This window comes from Catharus ustulatus, chromosome 6 (genome assembly GCF_009819885.2).
Source record: "Catharus ustulatus isolate bCatUst1 chromosome 6, bCatUst1.pri.v2, whole genome shotgun sequence".
In the NCBI taxonomy this organism is placed as follows: domain Eukaryota; kingdom Metazoa; phylum Chordata; class Aves; order Passeriformes; family Turdidae; genus Catharus; species Catharus ustulatus.
In genome coordinates, this window is record NC_046226.1 from 8,812,437 (window position 1) to 8,828,544 (window position 16,108).

At 44.9% G+C, this 16,108-nt stretch overlaps 1 protein-coding gene across 4 annotated transcripts in view; it reads right to left on the reverse strand.

Moving 5' to 3' along the window:
• The window catches only part of CEP170B (centrosomal protein 170B), a 57,933-nt gene extending 50,649 nt beyond the window's left edge, over nucleotides 1-7,284 (reverse strand). For all 4 annotated transcript variants that reach the window (XM_033061868.1, XM_033061867.1, XM_033061865.1 and 1 more), the window contains exons 1-2: nucleotides 7,220-7,284; nucleotides 5,879-6,014 (exon numbers count right to left, since the gene is read on the reverse strand). In XM_033061868.1, coding sequence (XP_032917759.1) covers nucleotides 5,879-5,983 — 105 coding nt within the window. In that variant the 5' untranslated portion in view covers nucleotides 5,984-6,014; nucleotides 7,220-7,284. The remainder of the gene's footprint in view (nucleotides 1-5,878; nucleotides 6,015-7,219) is intronic.
• Between the last annotated feature and the right edge of the window lie 8,824 nt (nucleotides 7,285-16,108).

Here is a 16,108-nt window from a genome sequence, read left to right on the forward strand (position 1 = left end):
GAAGCTCTCTCAACCCTAATAACCACCTGCTTTCAGTGCCACCATTGCCTCTCTCCCTACCCTGCATCCAGCAATGAACTCCCATCCCAGGTCTGCCAGTCTCGCTATGCTTCCAGCTTCCCACACCAATATGTCATCAGGCATTGTAACCTCCTCCCATCAACTGCACATTAACAGAACACAATGGGACAAGGAAGAGCCAAAAAAACAACTCCAGGCTTGGAAATACAAGATGTGCATCCTTCCTCTTACAGCTGCTGTCCCAGCACCTGGAAACACTACCTGTCAAAAGGCGGCACCTTCCCAAGGCTAGATCCATTCCCTTCTGTAAGACACTTACTTCCTTTGTAACACCTAAGGAATTACTCTTGGCAATTCCTAATACCATTCCTAACTTAGGTGCTTGTTCACACCCTCCGGATAACAGCAGAACAGCATGGGTGGGGCATCTCCCTGTCACGACTACAGCTTCCCAGTTCAACCCTGCACTTCCACAGGGAAGGAGGTCCAGACACAAAAATCAGCAGAGATTCCTCATGGCTTCTTCTGGCAGCTCCCAGCGCAAGAAATATGTGAGCAGTGGAGGGACACAATTTTTGCACTGTAGTGAATCCACCTAGAAGGACCAGGAAAAAGATCACCTACCAAGTTCTCACCATCAGCATAAAGCTGTAGACAACCTACACCACACCTATTGGCACTTGTTTATGTATGCACTTACTGAACTACACAGGAGAGACATGGTATTATCAAGTATGGCCCAAGGAAGGCAGGATGCATCAGGTCAATGGAACCTTAATTTGACCAGATGTCACACACAGGCAGAGTTCATCTTTGCACTCTATTATTTGTGGAGCATGCTGTGCACCCTGCATACCAGACACAGAACAGATCCTGCGGGGAAAAATACCCGGGAACGACACAGTAACAGATTGCATCTTCATGCCTATGTACACAGGGGCAGAGGCAGGATTACACAGGCAGCCTTCTCACTGGTGCGTTGTAACTGCTCTGCAGTTATAAACACTCGACTTAGCAGCCATAAGAACACTCCTTCAATGCCTAAAATGCTTGTAATTCCCTGTCTTTTTAACAAAACAAGCTCAAAAGATGAAAACGCACTATTGCTACCTTTATGTGATCCATCAGAAGGACGAACTCCTATGTTCAGCTCACTAGGCCTTACCACTTGAACTAATTGGTATCATAAGCAGCATGTGAGTCCCATCTGGACCAGTGACAGATGCTTGGCTAGGAGCTTTCACATCTCTCTCCTGACACTAGAATAATAGCAATTCTTGACCCATCTCAGGCCTAAGGGCGATGCTGCTCAGCAGCCACATCCTGTAACGCCCACTTTGCCCACATCGAGCAGTTTCTGCCCTATGTGCACCACCCTCTCCACTTTTCCAAGTCCTGCTGCTCCTCCTCTCACTCTGCACAAACAGAATCCTCGTTGTACTTCCTCACTTGGTCAAATCTTCATCTCCTGGTGAAGCTTTATAGAGTAGAAATCCAACCACTAGATGCAAAGATCTGGCCTGTGGCTTCCTGAAACACAGGTGAAGAGGTTGAACAAGCATTCTGGAAGTATCATTACACTCTTGGCTTATCCTTGCCCTTTCCTCGACAGTTGCTTTGACCACTGAGCCAGGATGCCAGGTTAGGTGCACCCTGATCTAATCTAGCACAGTTGCTGTTACATCTACACCCCAGCTTTGTGAATATCTGCACCCAGTTCTTCTTTGCCCAGACCGTGACACTTCACTCCATCCCCTTGCCAACCTCACTCCCAGATGAAATTACTTAACACTATCAAACAAGTCCCTGCTAAGCACATTTAAACTCCAGCTTTTATTCAAAGGTTTGGAACTTGGTCAAACACATTTAGATTATTGATTAAGGGGAAAAAAAAAAACAAACTACTACCTCCAACCTAGTAATTCACTCTTGAAAAGCTTCACTGACCCAGCTCTACTACAATGCCAGAACTTCAAAGAAGAGGCAAAATACACTTTTAAATAATTGACCTGAAGAAAACAGCATTTTTCTCAGAGTTGCTCACGCAAAGACCAAAGAAGGGAGATAAATGATCACATCCAGAACACACTGCCTAAAACAGATGCCTGGAAAATAAACTCTCATCCCAAACAGCTACAAAGTTCAGCAGAGTTATAAGCAATTGCAAACAGTGTCTCCTGATAGGAAATGTCAGGCTGTCTCAAAAGGCAGACAAGGATAAAGGCATCAAACAGAAAGCACCACGGTGCCTACACATACTCCTGCTGTAACTCACACTCAAACTCACCCTGTGCAGGACAATCACATGCCCAGAGCATCACTCTGAAGGAAGGGAAATACTCAGGGGAGCACTGGGTAAACATTTCTATTCCCCAGATTTTCCAGTAAACATCACTCTCAAACAAAAACAGGGAAATCATGACACTGCTTTCCACTCTGTTAAATATTTACATTTAGCAAAAATGCAAAAAAAATGTTTTGTTTAGGAGCAGAGGGGAATGTTTTAAGGTTTAAGTTTTTGAGTTTGCAAAATGTTTGTCTCCTGAGTATCCATCACATTAAGCAAGTGATCAAAGCTGATAAAAATGGCAGCTACATTTCCCAAAAAGGATGTTGGGGGGAGGGAAAAATTATTTTCTTCAAGATGGCCCCAAAATTCTTTTATTTTTGATTTTTTAAAAAAAGAGTAAATCTTTTCAGAGCATTTCTTCCTACCACCCCCAAGTTTCACATTAAAAACCCTCACCAGCGTAAGTTAGTGAAGGTGCAGATTTCCACACTCCTGCAGTTTGTTGACTGTTACCTGAAGGAACCAACGAGGCCGTTGAAGAAATCAAGAACTTTTCTAAGAAAAAGTGCAGAATTAAGCCCTTGGCTCTGATAGCAACACTGCATACCAAGCTACAGCTACATTTTCACCCATGCATTAACATTTAAACTCAACGTAAATCTCGCATTTACATGTACTAGAAGCTTTAGAGGGCTGCAAAAATATTTCTAATCCTCTTAGTAGGTATAGAAGATATCAAGGTAGATTATGTTTCCCCACTTTCAATCTACTGAATTTTAAGATTAAAGACTGTGGGTTTCTTCACCTCCTTGTTAATCAGAAAGCAAATCCACTATTTGTATTATGAAATAAGAAAACCAGACAAAACTAAGGCTTAATTGTTTGATGACAAAGCCATCCTTTCTTGCTGTTTAGAGATCTGATACCTTGCACATTCCAAGAAAATAGCTAAAGACAAGACACTCCTTAAACAGTAAAATGAGAAAGGCAAGACTGCAGGTGTCCAGGACAAGGATTATCTCCATGTCGAATATTTGAGCACTGTGTTACACATGGTCTCAACAGGGAACCACAAACCATATCACGATGAAATCAATAAGCAGTAACAGCCTTAGAGATGAAAAAACACTGACCAGGTCACCCAGCCACTGCCAGTCTGTTCCCAGCTGTGCACTTTAAAGGATTAAATGCCAATATCTTGAAATATATATGGAAAATAACCACGCGGTGAATATACAATTTCAGGGTCAGTACCACAGAAATACTACAAGGTGCAAACAACTGCCACAAGAGCTCTGTCCATCTGCTCTGATAACTGCCCTGCTTCTTAAGCTTCCCCCAAGACAAATGATTGTGCCAGTCCACACAACGATTTTGTGACATGGGCAGTCACAGTAGGGAAAAAGTCTATTTTTAGATCTCATCCTCCATCTGCTCACATACAATTCTGCTTGGATATCAAGTCTCTCTGTTCACAGTTTCTCTTCTGCACTCAGTCTTACTACAGACATCTCATTTGGAGCCCCAGGTAGCTCTGGAAAACATCTTTATAAGCAAATGGGTAGGAAAACAATGTGCTGTGCTGTTCAAAACAAGACCTTACTATGTGAGCCTAGAAAAAGCTTTATTACTGGAGATAGCAGACCAGTATGTTTATAAAGGGTCACGTGTAGCTCACCCCATTAACACAAGCTGCTGGTTTTTGTAAACAATCCAGAGCCTTCACTCTGGTGAAATAATAGAAACCTCTTTTAATACCACCTCACTACCCATGAGCCCCCAGATACAAATGTTTCACAGATATTCCTGGCTCCTCCAGGAATCTCAATCCATCTACCTTGTAGAAAAGTGCATGGAAATTAAGAGCGTCACAAGGTTGGGTACTCCACAAGCAACACATCAACACTGACAAGCCAGCCCAGACTTGTAAAGAAGCATGAAATATTCTGGTTGGTATGGAGTGGCTCATAATCCATGACATCCAGCTAACCCTATAAGCAACCAGAGAAACAAGCTGTGCACTTTAAGCACAACTGGTATTTGGGTACATTTATTTTAGAGTGCACAGCTTGAGACGTGACTGTCAGAGTACTAAAAGCTGACAGTAAAAAAACCAAAAAAACAACAACCCTCAAGTTCCTTCACAAGATATTAAGATGGGCAGCCCAAAACTCAGGCCACTTCTGGAAACCAGGGCCACTGTGTTTTCTCCCTCCAAGTCATGAGAGAAGATGGCAATCAGGTTCTTGAGCAGCCAGATGCAGATGTACAGCAAATATCAGGATATTTTTAATATCTCACCTTTACATGCCTCACCAGCCAGACATGTAGAAACAAGAAATAAGAGATAGTGTGACTCATGGGGGAACCCAAACAAACGATCTGCTGTGGAACAGGAGCTCCTGACTCTACCACCACAGCACAGCCATGCCACTCACTGCCAGCAGGCAGAGCAGGACAAACACTGCAAGCTCTCCTCTCGTGGACACTGACATTTTATTACAGCTACACAGCACCTTGCCTTGCAAGTACACTTGTACAAGAACTTCTACCCCTCTAAAGAGACCTCCTACTAACATACAAAATCCCTGCAGCAATTACAAATGCAGCCTCCTCAGGAGATCATCAGCACAGCATTCAGGACATACCTATGATCAGGTCAGCAGTGGAAATTATGAGGAGGGAGGCAGCTTCCTAATTTTGCCACCAACAGGAACGTCTGCCACCTTCACAAAGGGGCAAAAGAGGGACAGGCAAGTGCAACAGAACATTTTTTGTGCAGTTAAGTACTCATGGCATGGGTCTAACAGAAGCACAAATTTAATTCTGAGCTTCTACAAATTCCTGAGCTAAACTGCTCTGGTCAAAAGCTCTTTGCAAGATTCCAGCTCCATTTGTCTGGAGTGACATCTACTACATTATGCTGTCAAACATCAGACCACAGTCAACACTTCAGACATGCTGGATTAGGTCCAGAAGAGACTCATGCTGGTATGGAAAGTAGTAACAGAAGCTGAAAGTTTGCCTAAGTAACACAATTAGTTTGGGAAGAGGTCACCAGCCTACTCAGCCCACCAAAACAGCTTTCCTCTGCTAAACATCAGTATTTTTTACCATGACAAAAAAACCTGAGAAATGCCAGCATAAATAATTTAATCAAACTTAAAGGGAAAAACAGGTAAACAATCCTGCCTGCATTCAAATCACATGTAAACAGTGCATGTATTAAAAGCTAAAAAAACCTAGCAGCATAATCGCAGATCAGGACAGAATGGTATGTCTTTGTTTATTGCTTCTAGTAGTATCAAGACAGTTAATCTATTTGATTAATCTCCCACCACTACGGATCCTATCCATCTGATGACATGGCAATTTGAAAATCTCACTCACGCTGTCACAAACACGAAGTCTTCAAGGGAAACACAGACTCAGGATAAAAAGAGGAAGCTCCTTTTAAAAGATGTCACTTGAAGAAAGCATCAAACATCTCTACAGATCCCTAGCATTACATATGCATCTACTGCATATTCAGAAGAAATAATTTAAAAAAAAAAAAAGCCATGTTACCTGGAGCATCAGTTCACAATCATCTCTTCCAACAAATATCATCTCCCGAGGGAGCCGATGGCGAATGCCGGTGCTGCTCACCAGGAACCACGAAGTCACGCTCATTTTGGCGCTTGGCACTTAACCTTTATACATCCTGAACACAAAAAAAACCCACAAGACACAGTGAGCTATTAATGAAATGTGCAAATACAACAGTGTGTAGCCACCTTTGCCAAATTTCCCTTTACCATGGGACCCAATGCTGTCTCATGCACTTGTGTTCCTATCTGAAATCTCTGGTGACAACAAGCAGTTGTGAAGTGTCTGCCAGGACCTGCTGTCCATGTGCCATGTACAGGATCTCTGCAGCCCTGGAAATATTCCCACAGCAAAGTAAGACTAAGGACCTGAGGAAAGGATGGTTTAAAATATTGAAGCATCCAGCTGAATCCAATCAATGAAATGATGAAACGTGGTGGAGGGAAAAAACCAGAAAACAACAAAGATCTCTTTTCCAGAACATTTCCTCATCACTACCACAGTGCTACACAGCTTGAGCCTCCCCCATCATCAAAGATGAGGACCAGCACATCAGTGAGGTGACACAACGCAGCTCCTCTAACCTCTCACAGTGCATTCCCAGGAGCGCTTACACCAGCGCTGGGAGGGAGGAGACCAACCTCCCTACTGCTCATCCCACTTCCACACTGATGTAAGTTGGGATCCCACAAATCCTTCCTTCCTTCCTCCCCCGCTGTTCGGCTGGTCCAAACACCAAACCGCTCTGCCAGCCCAGGACGGGAAGCCCAGGCTGCGATTCCCGGGGGTTTCGGTGCTCGCCGGGCGGAGGGGCGGCAGCCGCGACCTGCGTGCGGCTCTCACCGGGCTCTCTGCCGGCCACACCTGTTTGTTGTCGCTGCTACAGCCCGGCTGCGGGCAGCCTGTTCCTGCGGCCTCCCCGGCTGCCTCTCCCACAACATCCCATTTTCCTCTCCCCGGCTGAAGGAGGGAAGGTTCAGCGGCACACGCCAGGCTCTCGCCTTCCCCTCACCCACCTCCCAGCTCCCAGCTGCATTCCTAAGCGCACCGGGGGAAGGAGATCTCCATTTTCCCCGGGCTGCGCGGCGCTCCCCGGCCCGACCGCCGCCTCAGCGGCCCCGGAGCGCGCAGGTGGGAACGGCTGAGCTCGGCCGGGACGGGGACAGCCCGCACGGCCCCGCCGCCTCCCCGCCGCTCCGGGCTGCCGCACCCGTGTCACGACACACGGCGGCCCCGACAAAGCGCCCGGGAAGGGGAGCCGGGAGCCGCCGGCACAGCCCTTTGTGTGCCGGCCCCGCAGCCCCCCGCCCGCCGCCCTACCTGCTGCGGCCCTCGGCGCGGTGGCAGCCGGGCACCGCGCCCCGCCAGCCGGCTCTGCCTGCCCCGCGGGCCGCTCCCGGCGCCCGCCCCGCTCCGCCCCCGCGCCGCAGGTTCCCGACGTCAGGAGGCGGCTCCAGCCCTGCCGGGCCCGGCCGGGGGAGGCGGCGGTGCCGCGGCCCGGCCCGCACCGGCTCGGCCGGGCTCGCGGGGCTCCTGGGCGGCAGGTGCTGGCCCGGCCGTGCGTCGTGTGGCATCGCTGCAGGGACTCCCCCATGGCATGGCTGGGCTGGAACGGGCCTTAAAGGTCACCTACCTTAGAGGTCACCTACCTTAAAGGTCAGCTACCCTGCCACAATGGGCAGGGATGCCAAACACCAGACCAGGTTGCTCAAAGGCGTATCCAGCCTGGCCTTGAACACCTCCAGGAATGGGGCATCCGCAGCTTCTCCAGGAAGTCTGTGCCAGTGCCGTGCCTTGGCTCAGCATCCGTCACTTCAGGCTCTCAGCGGGGCTCAGGGAATGCCAGCAGAGCCTCTGGCACCTCTCTGATCGGGGTGCAGCCATCCCTGACCTGGGAAGGCCCAGCTGGATGCCGTGGGACTGGAGATGCTGCCTCTGCTAGGCACTGGGACCAGACCCAACATCAGCCCAAGTCCCAGCACTGGCCACTTCTCCAGCCCAAGTCCCAGCACAGCCTCTCCAGCCACCCAAGTGAGCCTCAGCAGCAGGCTCTCTCAATCTCCACCAGGCTGCAGGTTGGCATCCATCTGCACATACGCTCCTCGTCCTCTTACAGGGCAGCACCTAAATGCAGTTGGCAGGATTGAGTTAATCTTGAGCATCTAACCATGAAATAAGAGCCTGAAATTGGTGGTGTGAAAAGATATGCCATTTTATGAGTTCTTTTCAGTTGTAGGTAACTAGAAAATTCTGAAGGACAGGAAGGGCAGCGAGTGATGACAACTTTTTCTCCCATTGTGAGGAGCACTGAGTATCATGGCAAAGCTTTCTCAAGAGAGCCCCAGCTCCTGCAGATGTCAGTGGAGCTGCAAAGAGCAGCAGCTCAGCACTGGTTCTCTGGCTCTCAGGCTGCTAAGGGAAGACTATAGGAAGACACCAGGTTCATAGTGATGTTTACCCAGGCTCATATTCCAGCTGGAAAGACACTTTGCATTTGCACACTGTGCGTTTGAGTTTGAGTATTGTTTCTCAGTCACTGGCAAGAGCTTTCTTTGGTGTCTTCAGTGGTGTGTACTTCGGAATTTTGGCTCAGCATGTAATCTTAATAAAGTCTGATGGCATGGAAACCACAGGTCCAGCACACCACTTGCAGGAGATGGTCCCTGAGCCACAACACTTTGTGACTTACTCCTGGTTTATACCTTGGCTGCAAGGCTGAGGAGCCAGGAAGGGCAAAGTGAACTGCAGCAGGACTGTAAGGAGGGAAGGAAAACAGCATTTCTTCCTTTTCCTCTTTCTGAAGAGCAGTAGGGCTTTGTTATTATTTAATTAATAGTATTGCTGCCTTCTTTAGCCAACATTTGACTTCTTTCTTGGCAGATATGTCATGCCTCAAGGTGATCTCAAGGTATCATTATCTTCAAAGTCTTCGAAGCTGGCTGAGCTGCAGCATCTGTGTTTTATTGGAGTGTTCTTGGTCTCTGCTTGGAGCAGAGCACCACACCCTTGTAACGTGCCATGTCCCTCAGACACCAAGCAGGAGGATGGAGGGAGCAGCTGCCACTTCCACAGCACTTTGAAGGTTTTTGTATTGAGTACTGCCATCAAGTAATAGAAATCCTTTATAAATAAAAATGGACTTCTACCCTGTTTTTCCAGCTCATCCTGTCATTGAATAATGTTTTATTATTGATTTAACTGACCTACAGCTTAATTTTTTTATAGATATTATTCACTTCTTTCTGAGCTACATCTGTTTACTGGAGAGTCTGCTCTATGAAGTGATCTGTAGAGCATCTCTATAGTCCTCGAAGGAAGCAGGATAATTTACTTCTTTATACAAGCCTGCCATCTAGGCAAATCTTCGTTATAAGTTGCTATAAAAAGGTTAGTGTTTGCTTTAGTCTCTCTTTAAGCCCAGTTTTACCCTGCATTTATCCATGTGTAATTATTTGAGCAGTCAGTCAGTACTTCAGTGTTTATAAGGAAAGAAAAAAGTCCCATGTTCCCCCCATGAAGATGCAGTTTGTGCCAATACCCTGGGCCTGGTTGAATGCTGCATTGCAGCCTCTTTATTTTATTCCAGTGATCTCAAAGAAATAAAAAAGATATTAAGTGGAGTCTTTCCTTCTCCTCTCTCCTCACTCCTGACCCTCCAAAAAGAGTGTGTGGGCAGCATATCCTGGTCATCTTTAAATCCCAGAGTGTGTGTTCATAGGGAAGACAAGCTGTTGCACTGCTGTACTTTGAGTTTCACTTTTTTTTTCCCGTTGAAACAAGCCCTTTTGGCAGGCAGTGTAGCCCTTGGGCTGCTCAACGCCCCAAGCTAGCCAAACACACAACTGTCTTGGAAAATACAACAACATAAAAGTGACATGAAACCACTTCTTCCTGCTGGGAGGAGGAAAGGTTGGGGAAAGACTTCACAAAGTGAGGTGTAGCAGCAGCACAATGTGGCTCACTCTAAATTTGGGGGATATGTTTATCATGCAAATCCCTCTACATTCATCTACAGCACTGTCACCTTCAGCTACAGCTGTGTTAACCTGCATGGCCCACGTGGCAGGAGCTTCACTGCTCTGTACCTTGTGCAGATGCAGAGTAATGACCATTCCCTGTCCCAGAGCACTCATATTGCCAGTAAAGAAGGAGATTGAAGGCAAGGTAAAATGTCCAGGCAGAAGAATAACAGGTCACAGGGCAATCTGTATCCAGAGCTGTTGAATCAGGTCATCTGCTCCACTGAAATACTTTCTGTCTGACACCCTGATCCCACAGCTATCACAATTTGGAGCAGAGCTACTTTAGATCCCTGCTTCAAAACAAAGATCCCACCATCCCCAAAGGAGCTGAACTAAATCAATTTCTTGCTGGCAGGCTCTGATGTGAAGGAGATTTTTGACAGAGTTGCCAAACAAGAGCTGCATCTTGCTGCAGAGGAGGCTTCTGTTCCAGACCGATCACAGCCTGATCCAGATGTCCTGTTTGGCTTCCCCTATGAAGGGCAGTTTTCCCTGTCCATGAGCTAAGGGAAAAAAGCTAATTCTGGTTATTGCTTTGATATCAGCATGGTGGTAGTTTATAAATAAAGGTGTGCAGGACTGCTAAGGGTACATGGCCTGATTAACTCTTTGCAGGCTGGCTGAAATCCAGTGTGCACAGCTGTATGCACACACATTCATGGGCACACGTGCAGCTCATGAATTCTGACTACTTTGCATCCAAGGGCTGTAGAAATAGTTGTCAGTCACTGTTCCCTGAGATTATTTCATTTGTTCTTTGTTAACTCACTTTGAGATGCATCAGGAGAGGTTCACAAGTAGGTCATGCAGGGTTTCTTAACCACTTCTTCATTTGAGTGGATTCTGCTCCTCAGTGATTACTTTCTTTCTCAGAAAACCAAAATTGGACCCATGCCAGCTCTTTGAGCTCTGCTGCAGGGAGATGTGTGCCTGCAGCATTCTCACTTCAGGTCAGGATTTCTGCCGGGATTTTTGCTGTAACCAGGAAAGATCTGTGCTCTTTTGCAAGAGAATGCTGCAGGTCTGGACCTGTGTACTTCACACAGCTAATGGTGCTGTTGGCTGCCAGCAGAAAGGGCAGCACTGAGCCCTTTCCTGTGGAGCCTGAGACCAAAGCTTTTCATCACTGCTTCTGGGTATCAGCATGAGCTGGATCAGCATAACATGCAAATAATCCCCCTTCTGAATATACACCTTGTAAGTGTGATTTTGAAAATTTTTTCCTTGATTTTTTTTTTATTATTTGTTTGTTTCTTGCTGATTGATGATTTTTAAATGATTAAACATAATTTCTATTATTTTAAGATTGATGTTTATCTTAATTTTAGTTAGCTTGGTGTAGCAGCCTTGCTGAACTGAGTTGGACCAACAAAAGCAATCTGCCCCTCCTCTCTGTCAAAGCACCAATCCTTCCCTCTGCCCAGTACCTCTGTTGTGCTGGTTGCCAACATTCTCGTACAGCCAGAACAGGCCCCAACCCTGCCCAGTCAACTGGAAAACAATAAGACCATTCATGTGCATGGTTATTCCCTGGCATAAATGTTTGCAGAAATACAGTCTGATTGGGACAGGCTTCTGTCATTTGGATGGTTCTACAAGATGGCTTTTTACAATACTCGTGTTTTTAACCTGTTTATTAACCAGCTATAAGGACAGATTCTTAGCTGGAGCGTGGCAGAATTGCCCAAAACAGCTTTATTTTGGCATCTTTGTTTTACACCAGCTGGAGAATTTTTCTTGCATTTTTTTTTTTACCCACAGCATAGTCCTACATACCAACAGGAAATTTAATTTTACTACTATGGAATTTTCTAAAATAAAACCCCATTTGTGTTAACGCTTCTTTTCAGAATGTGCAGTATGGCCTTCTCCAGTCATCCTCTTTTATTCCCCAGCTAACCCACAAAAAAAAAAAATCTTATTTTTATTATGGAGAGGAATTCGTACAACTATTTTTAATTTATGACCCTCATAACTTGTGGCAGGGGAGCAGGAAGAATTATCAGTGCAATAAAAGAATGGAGCTGGTTTAGTGTGAGCATTGTCAGAATGTCTCATCTAGGATCTGTGTGGTATAAAACTTCGCTGAAAGAATTAAAACATACGCTTAAGTGGTCTCGTTTTGGGGGGGTTTAATTAGTAAAAGCTCGGCAGTGATGATGTCGTGCTGTCTGATGAGATTAGGTCAGATTATACATAGTTGTATGGTGTGGCATCTTAAATGGGAATCACCTTATGGCAAGTCGGAGCCATTTCAATATCACATTTAAAGAAATAGCTTCTCAGGGAAAGTTGATTGGTTTCATAAGAGAAGCAGCAGGGTTTTGAGGCCTCCTGTGTGGGAGAATGGGAACAACAGGCAGCTTGAGATCGTCTCTGTTTCAGGTTTTTTTATTCCTTTTATTCGTTCAATTAATTTTTACGTATGTGTGGATTTCTTATGAGAAAGGTTGCAAGCCTACTTAAACAGAAAAATGATTTCACATGGCCTGGAGAACCCAACACAACATGCATGGCCAGAGGGCTGTACTTTGCCCTCCCAACCATGAACAAATTCTTTCTCCTCTTCCTCTGTGGTTGTTATTATAATGCTAAGGGAGGAATATTTGGTTGAATGCCAGAAATGCAGGATTTCCTTAAGCAGTTTTGCTGCAGTAACCAACTCTTTTTCTTTTCTTTCCTCTTCCCTAGTACTCCACTCATGCACTTGCACATTTTCAGATCCAGCCCAAGGTTTATTTTCAAAGTACATGCATTGCAGACTGTTCCATGCAGGTGATCCTCTGCTACCCTTTCTCGAGGGTCCACTTAGTCAGAAGATTCTTTATAGAACTTCTCCCATTGGTTCCATTTTCTGCATTTTTTGGAAAATCCTCTTCATATTTAGTCAGTGGGGCCATTTGATTAAAATTCATGAGGATTGTAAAAATCCTAATTCAAAATGAAACATCAGTTTACACTAAAGAAAACCAACATTGCCATTCAACAGGATCTCACTAATTTATGAACTATACAAGGTTGCGCCTTGCCTAAGAGACTTATTAAGACAAGATTTACAGACTCAGCAAGAGGTGAATGAGAACTTGTGGAAAAGAAGTCATTCGTGTATGATTTGAGCAAATTCATACATTTTACTGGAAATCCAAAACAAATTTTTAGTTTTTTCTTGCTGATGTTATAAAGAAGAACATTTTAGGTAACATTGCAATTGCATCTCTAAAGCAATCATTATTATTGCCTCTGTAGACAAGTGTTTGCTCTGCTGACTGATACTAGATCATGCCACTCTGGTTTAATGTAAAATGTCAGTTCTGCTTGAAACTATCTTCTTGGTTTCTTGCATTATCATATTTGCCTGCAAGATGAAAAGCTTTGATGAAATATTTAATAGGTACACGTAAAAAAATATATAGTTCCCTTTACCTTGAAGAATATGTCTTCAGTAATATCCAGTGTAGTGGCAAAGGCCTTACAGGAAAAGCAGGTTCATAATTTGCTGCCTGTCAGGGAATAATTTATTGAATCACTTGGAGATTCACATATTTTCTGTCCTGTGAAGTTAAAACCATACTCCACTGTGTTGATTTTTAGTGATGCTCTTTCTTCACTTGAGAATGGTGGAAGAATGCTATGAATGTGGAAGAAAAGGTCAGCAGTGTCAGGAGGAGCCAGCCTGCTTTGATGGGGTCAACTGTAGGGGCAGCTTCAGTAATTTATGGCATACAAGGCATCAGCTGGAGATTTATATGCTTGTCAGGCATTTTATGAGAGCTCATCAGAGTAATATTTATTTCTTTGGGGAAAACAGTTGTATTACCAGCACCATTGGAGAATAAAAGCCACAAGCAGGAGACCAACAGAGCAGTATTTTTGAGATATAGTAGTGACTTCATTACATGCTGATTCTTAAAAGCTTCAGGATACTTTAGAATAATCTTCTTTAGTCAGCAGGTGCATGAACTGCCATGTGTTCCACATTCATTAAGTCGTCTTAAAACCCTGCAAAAAATGCACATTTTCTGACTGCACACACATAGCTCGTGGCTTTCCTTCTCACCACTGAGTCCATTTCAGGTAAACAGAGTGATCATGGCAGAAACAAGCTCTCAGGTAAGCTGGGCACAGATCTCTGTATCATTGCAACACTCCTGGTAAGACTCAGGTTCCTGGGTATTTCCATGCTGATGAAATTAATTCCCAAAAATGAGTTGTGGGAGGTTGAGATAGTTGATTGAGGAAGGATAAGTGACATTTGAACAAAAAAGAGAGGTACCACAGTCCAGATTATCTGCCAAGCATGAAGCAATTGTTCATTTCCCACACACAGAGGCTGCTTTGTTTAAATTGTCCAGAAGAGACTCAGAATGTCTCTCACCTCTACTAAGTTTCACCATCTTGCACGAGTTTTTGAGATTAATAAAATTCTGGGCCCTTTCAATACCTATACCTATAGGATGGATGGTTGTTGGGAGATAATGGCACCATGCAACTCCCTTTGTTAATAACTAGCTTCAGTGTTTGGTTGAATTGCATTTTCTGCAGGAACAGAAACAGCTCTGAACTGACCACATCTGCCACTGCAGGCAGAAGGACCATGTTGTAGCTTTCTGGACAGATCTAATATCAGAGGATGCAGGAGCTCTCAGAGGAGGGTCCAGTCACCACCTTTGACTGATGCCTCTGCTTTCCCTGTGGGAGAGCAGATCTGTGCAGATTTCTCCTTTTTTCAAAGACTCATGCTCCTCCCTAGCAGCAGTTACAGAGAGAAAAGGAGGCAGGTAACACCAGCAAGCAGCATCTCCAGCAAGAAACAGTGACTGCCACACCAGTCAATGCTGGTCACACCTGCCCACAGGCTGGGTACTTAGGGATGAGAGCAGATTATACTACTGAATCTCACTAAAGGATTTTAGCCATCTTTTTTTTAATAGGTTCTGCATCGCATCAGTGGGCACAACACAGCACATCCCCATCTCAGTCATGCCTACCCTCATCTTGCCTCTGCCACTAGCTGCTACAAGCCAAATTTCTGCTCTTGGGATCTTGAAGAAACATTCTAAGACTTTCCACCCACACTCCATTAGTTAACTTTGAATGCAGAAACATTCGATAGCACTGTATTTTATCTTAATTTCTCATTCATTCCCAAGGGTTATTTTCCCCACTCTACAAGAGACATTTCTCAGTACCTAGGCCTGTACATGCATCAGCTCAAACTCATGTTGGAGAACAAAGGAGCCAGCATGGCAGAGAGAGGCCATGGAGAGGTTCTCCAAGTGGTGTGGCTTAGACTGGATGGTCAGCAATACTCAGGTGCAAAAGAAAATGCAAGGAGAGTAAGAAAAATCCTGAGGACAGTACACATAGGTCTTGTATGAGACTGAGAGGCAGCAACAACAGGTGGGACATAAGAATTGTCCCACTTTACAGCTCTGCTTCTGGTCTTTGATTCCCAAGTAGACTGCAACCATTTTGAATCAGGCACTGTCTTAAATACTGTTTTTGTACTATGCATTGAGCTTCTCATTACTCCTCTAATACAAATAATCATTCAACAGAGGCTGGTGTACACCTGGCAAGGCTGTAAATCAGATCCCTTTAAGACCCAAGGTAAACCAGAGATAATGTCTTACAGGAATTTATCTAAGAAGACAATAAACTGAGGAGGAGAGAGAATTGATGAAAATAGTTAAGGTTGATGACATGATCTATAATTTCTTTCTTTATTGGACTGGTAATAGCTGAGCAGAAAAATGATCACATTTATAACAAATCATCTTATTAGTGCAAGGAGAAGATGAAAAAGAAATCCTGCAGTGTGTAGTTTGACTGGTCCTGTGATCTGTTGTTGAGCCATAAGCTGATTGCTGGGGACACGTCTGGACAAGGAGAGGAGCTGAGGTTAACAGAGAGCTCACCGTGCCCTCTCACAGTGAGCTCAGCAAACCCTATGCAAATATCTTCTGCAAGTCTTTCAAGGGAGGAAAATAAGCAATACAATACTGTACTGGTGGCACAAAAGGACTTTCGAAACTTCCAGTTAATACTTGAAAGTGTTTTGAACTCTGCCTAGAGCGTTGGCCAATAATTTGCCAGGTTACTTTGTTCCACCCTGCAGGATAAAGGATCACGCAGAGGAGGTATGGCTTAGACTTCCTTGCCCTTACAGATCTGCCTTTGCAAACAG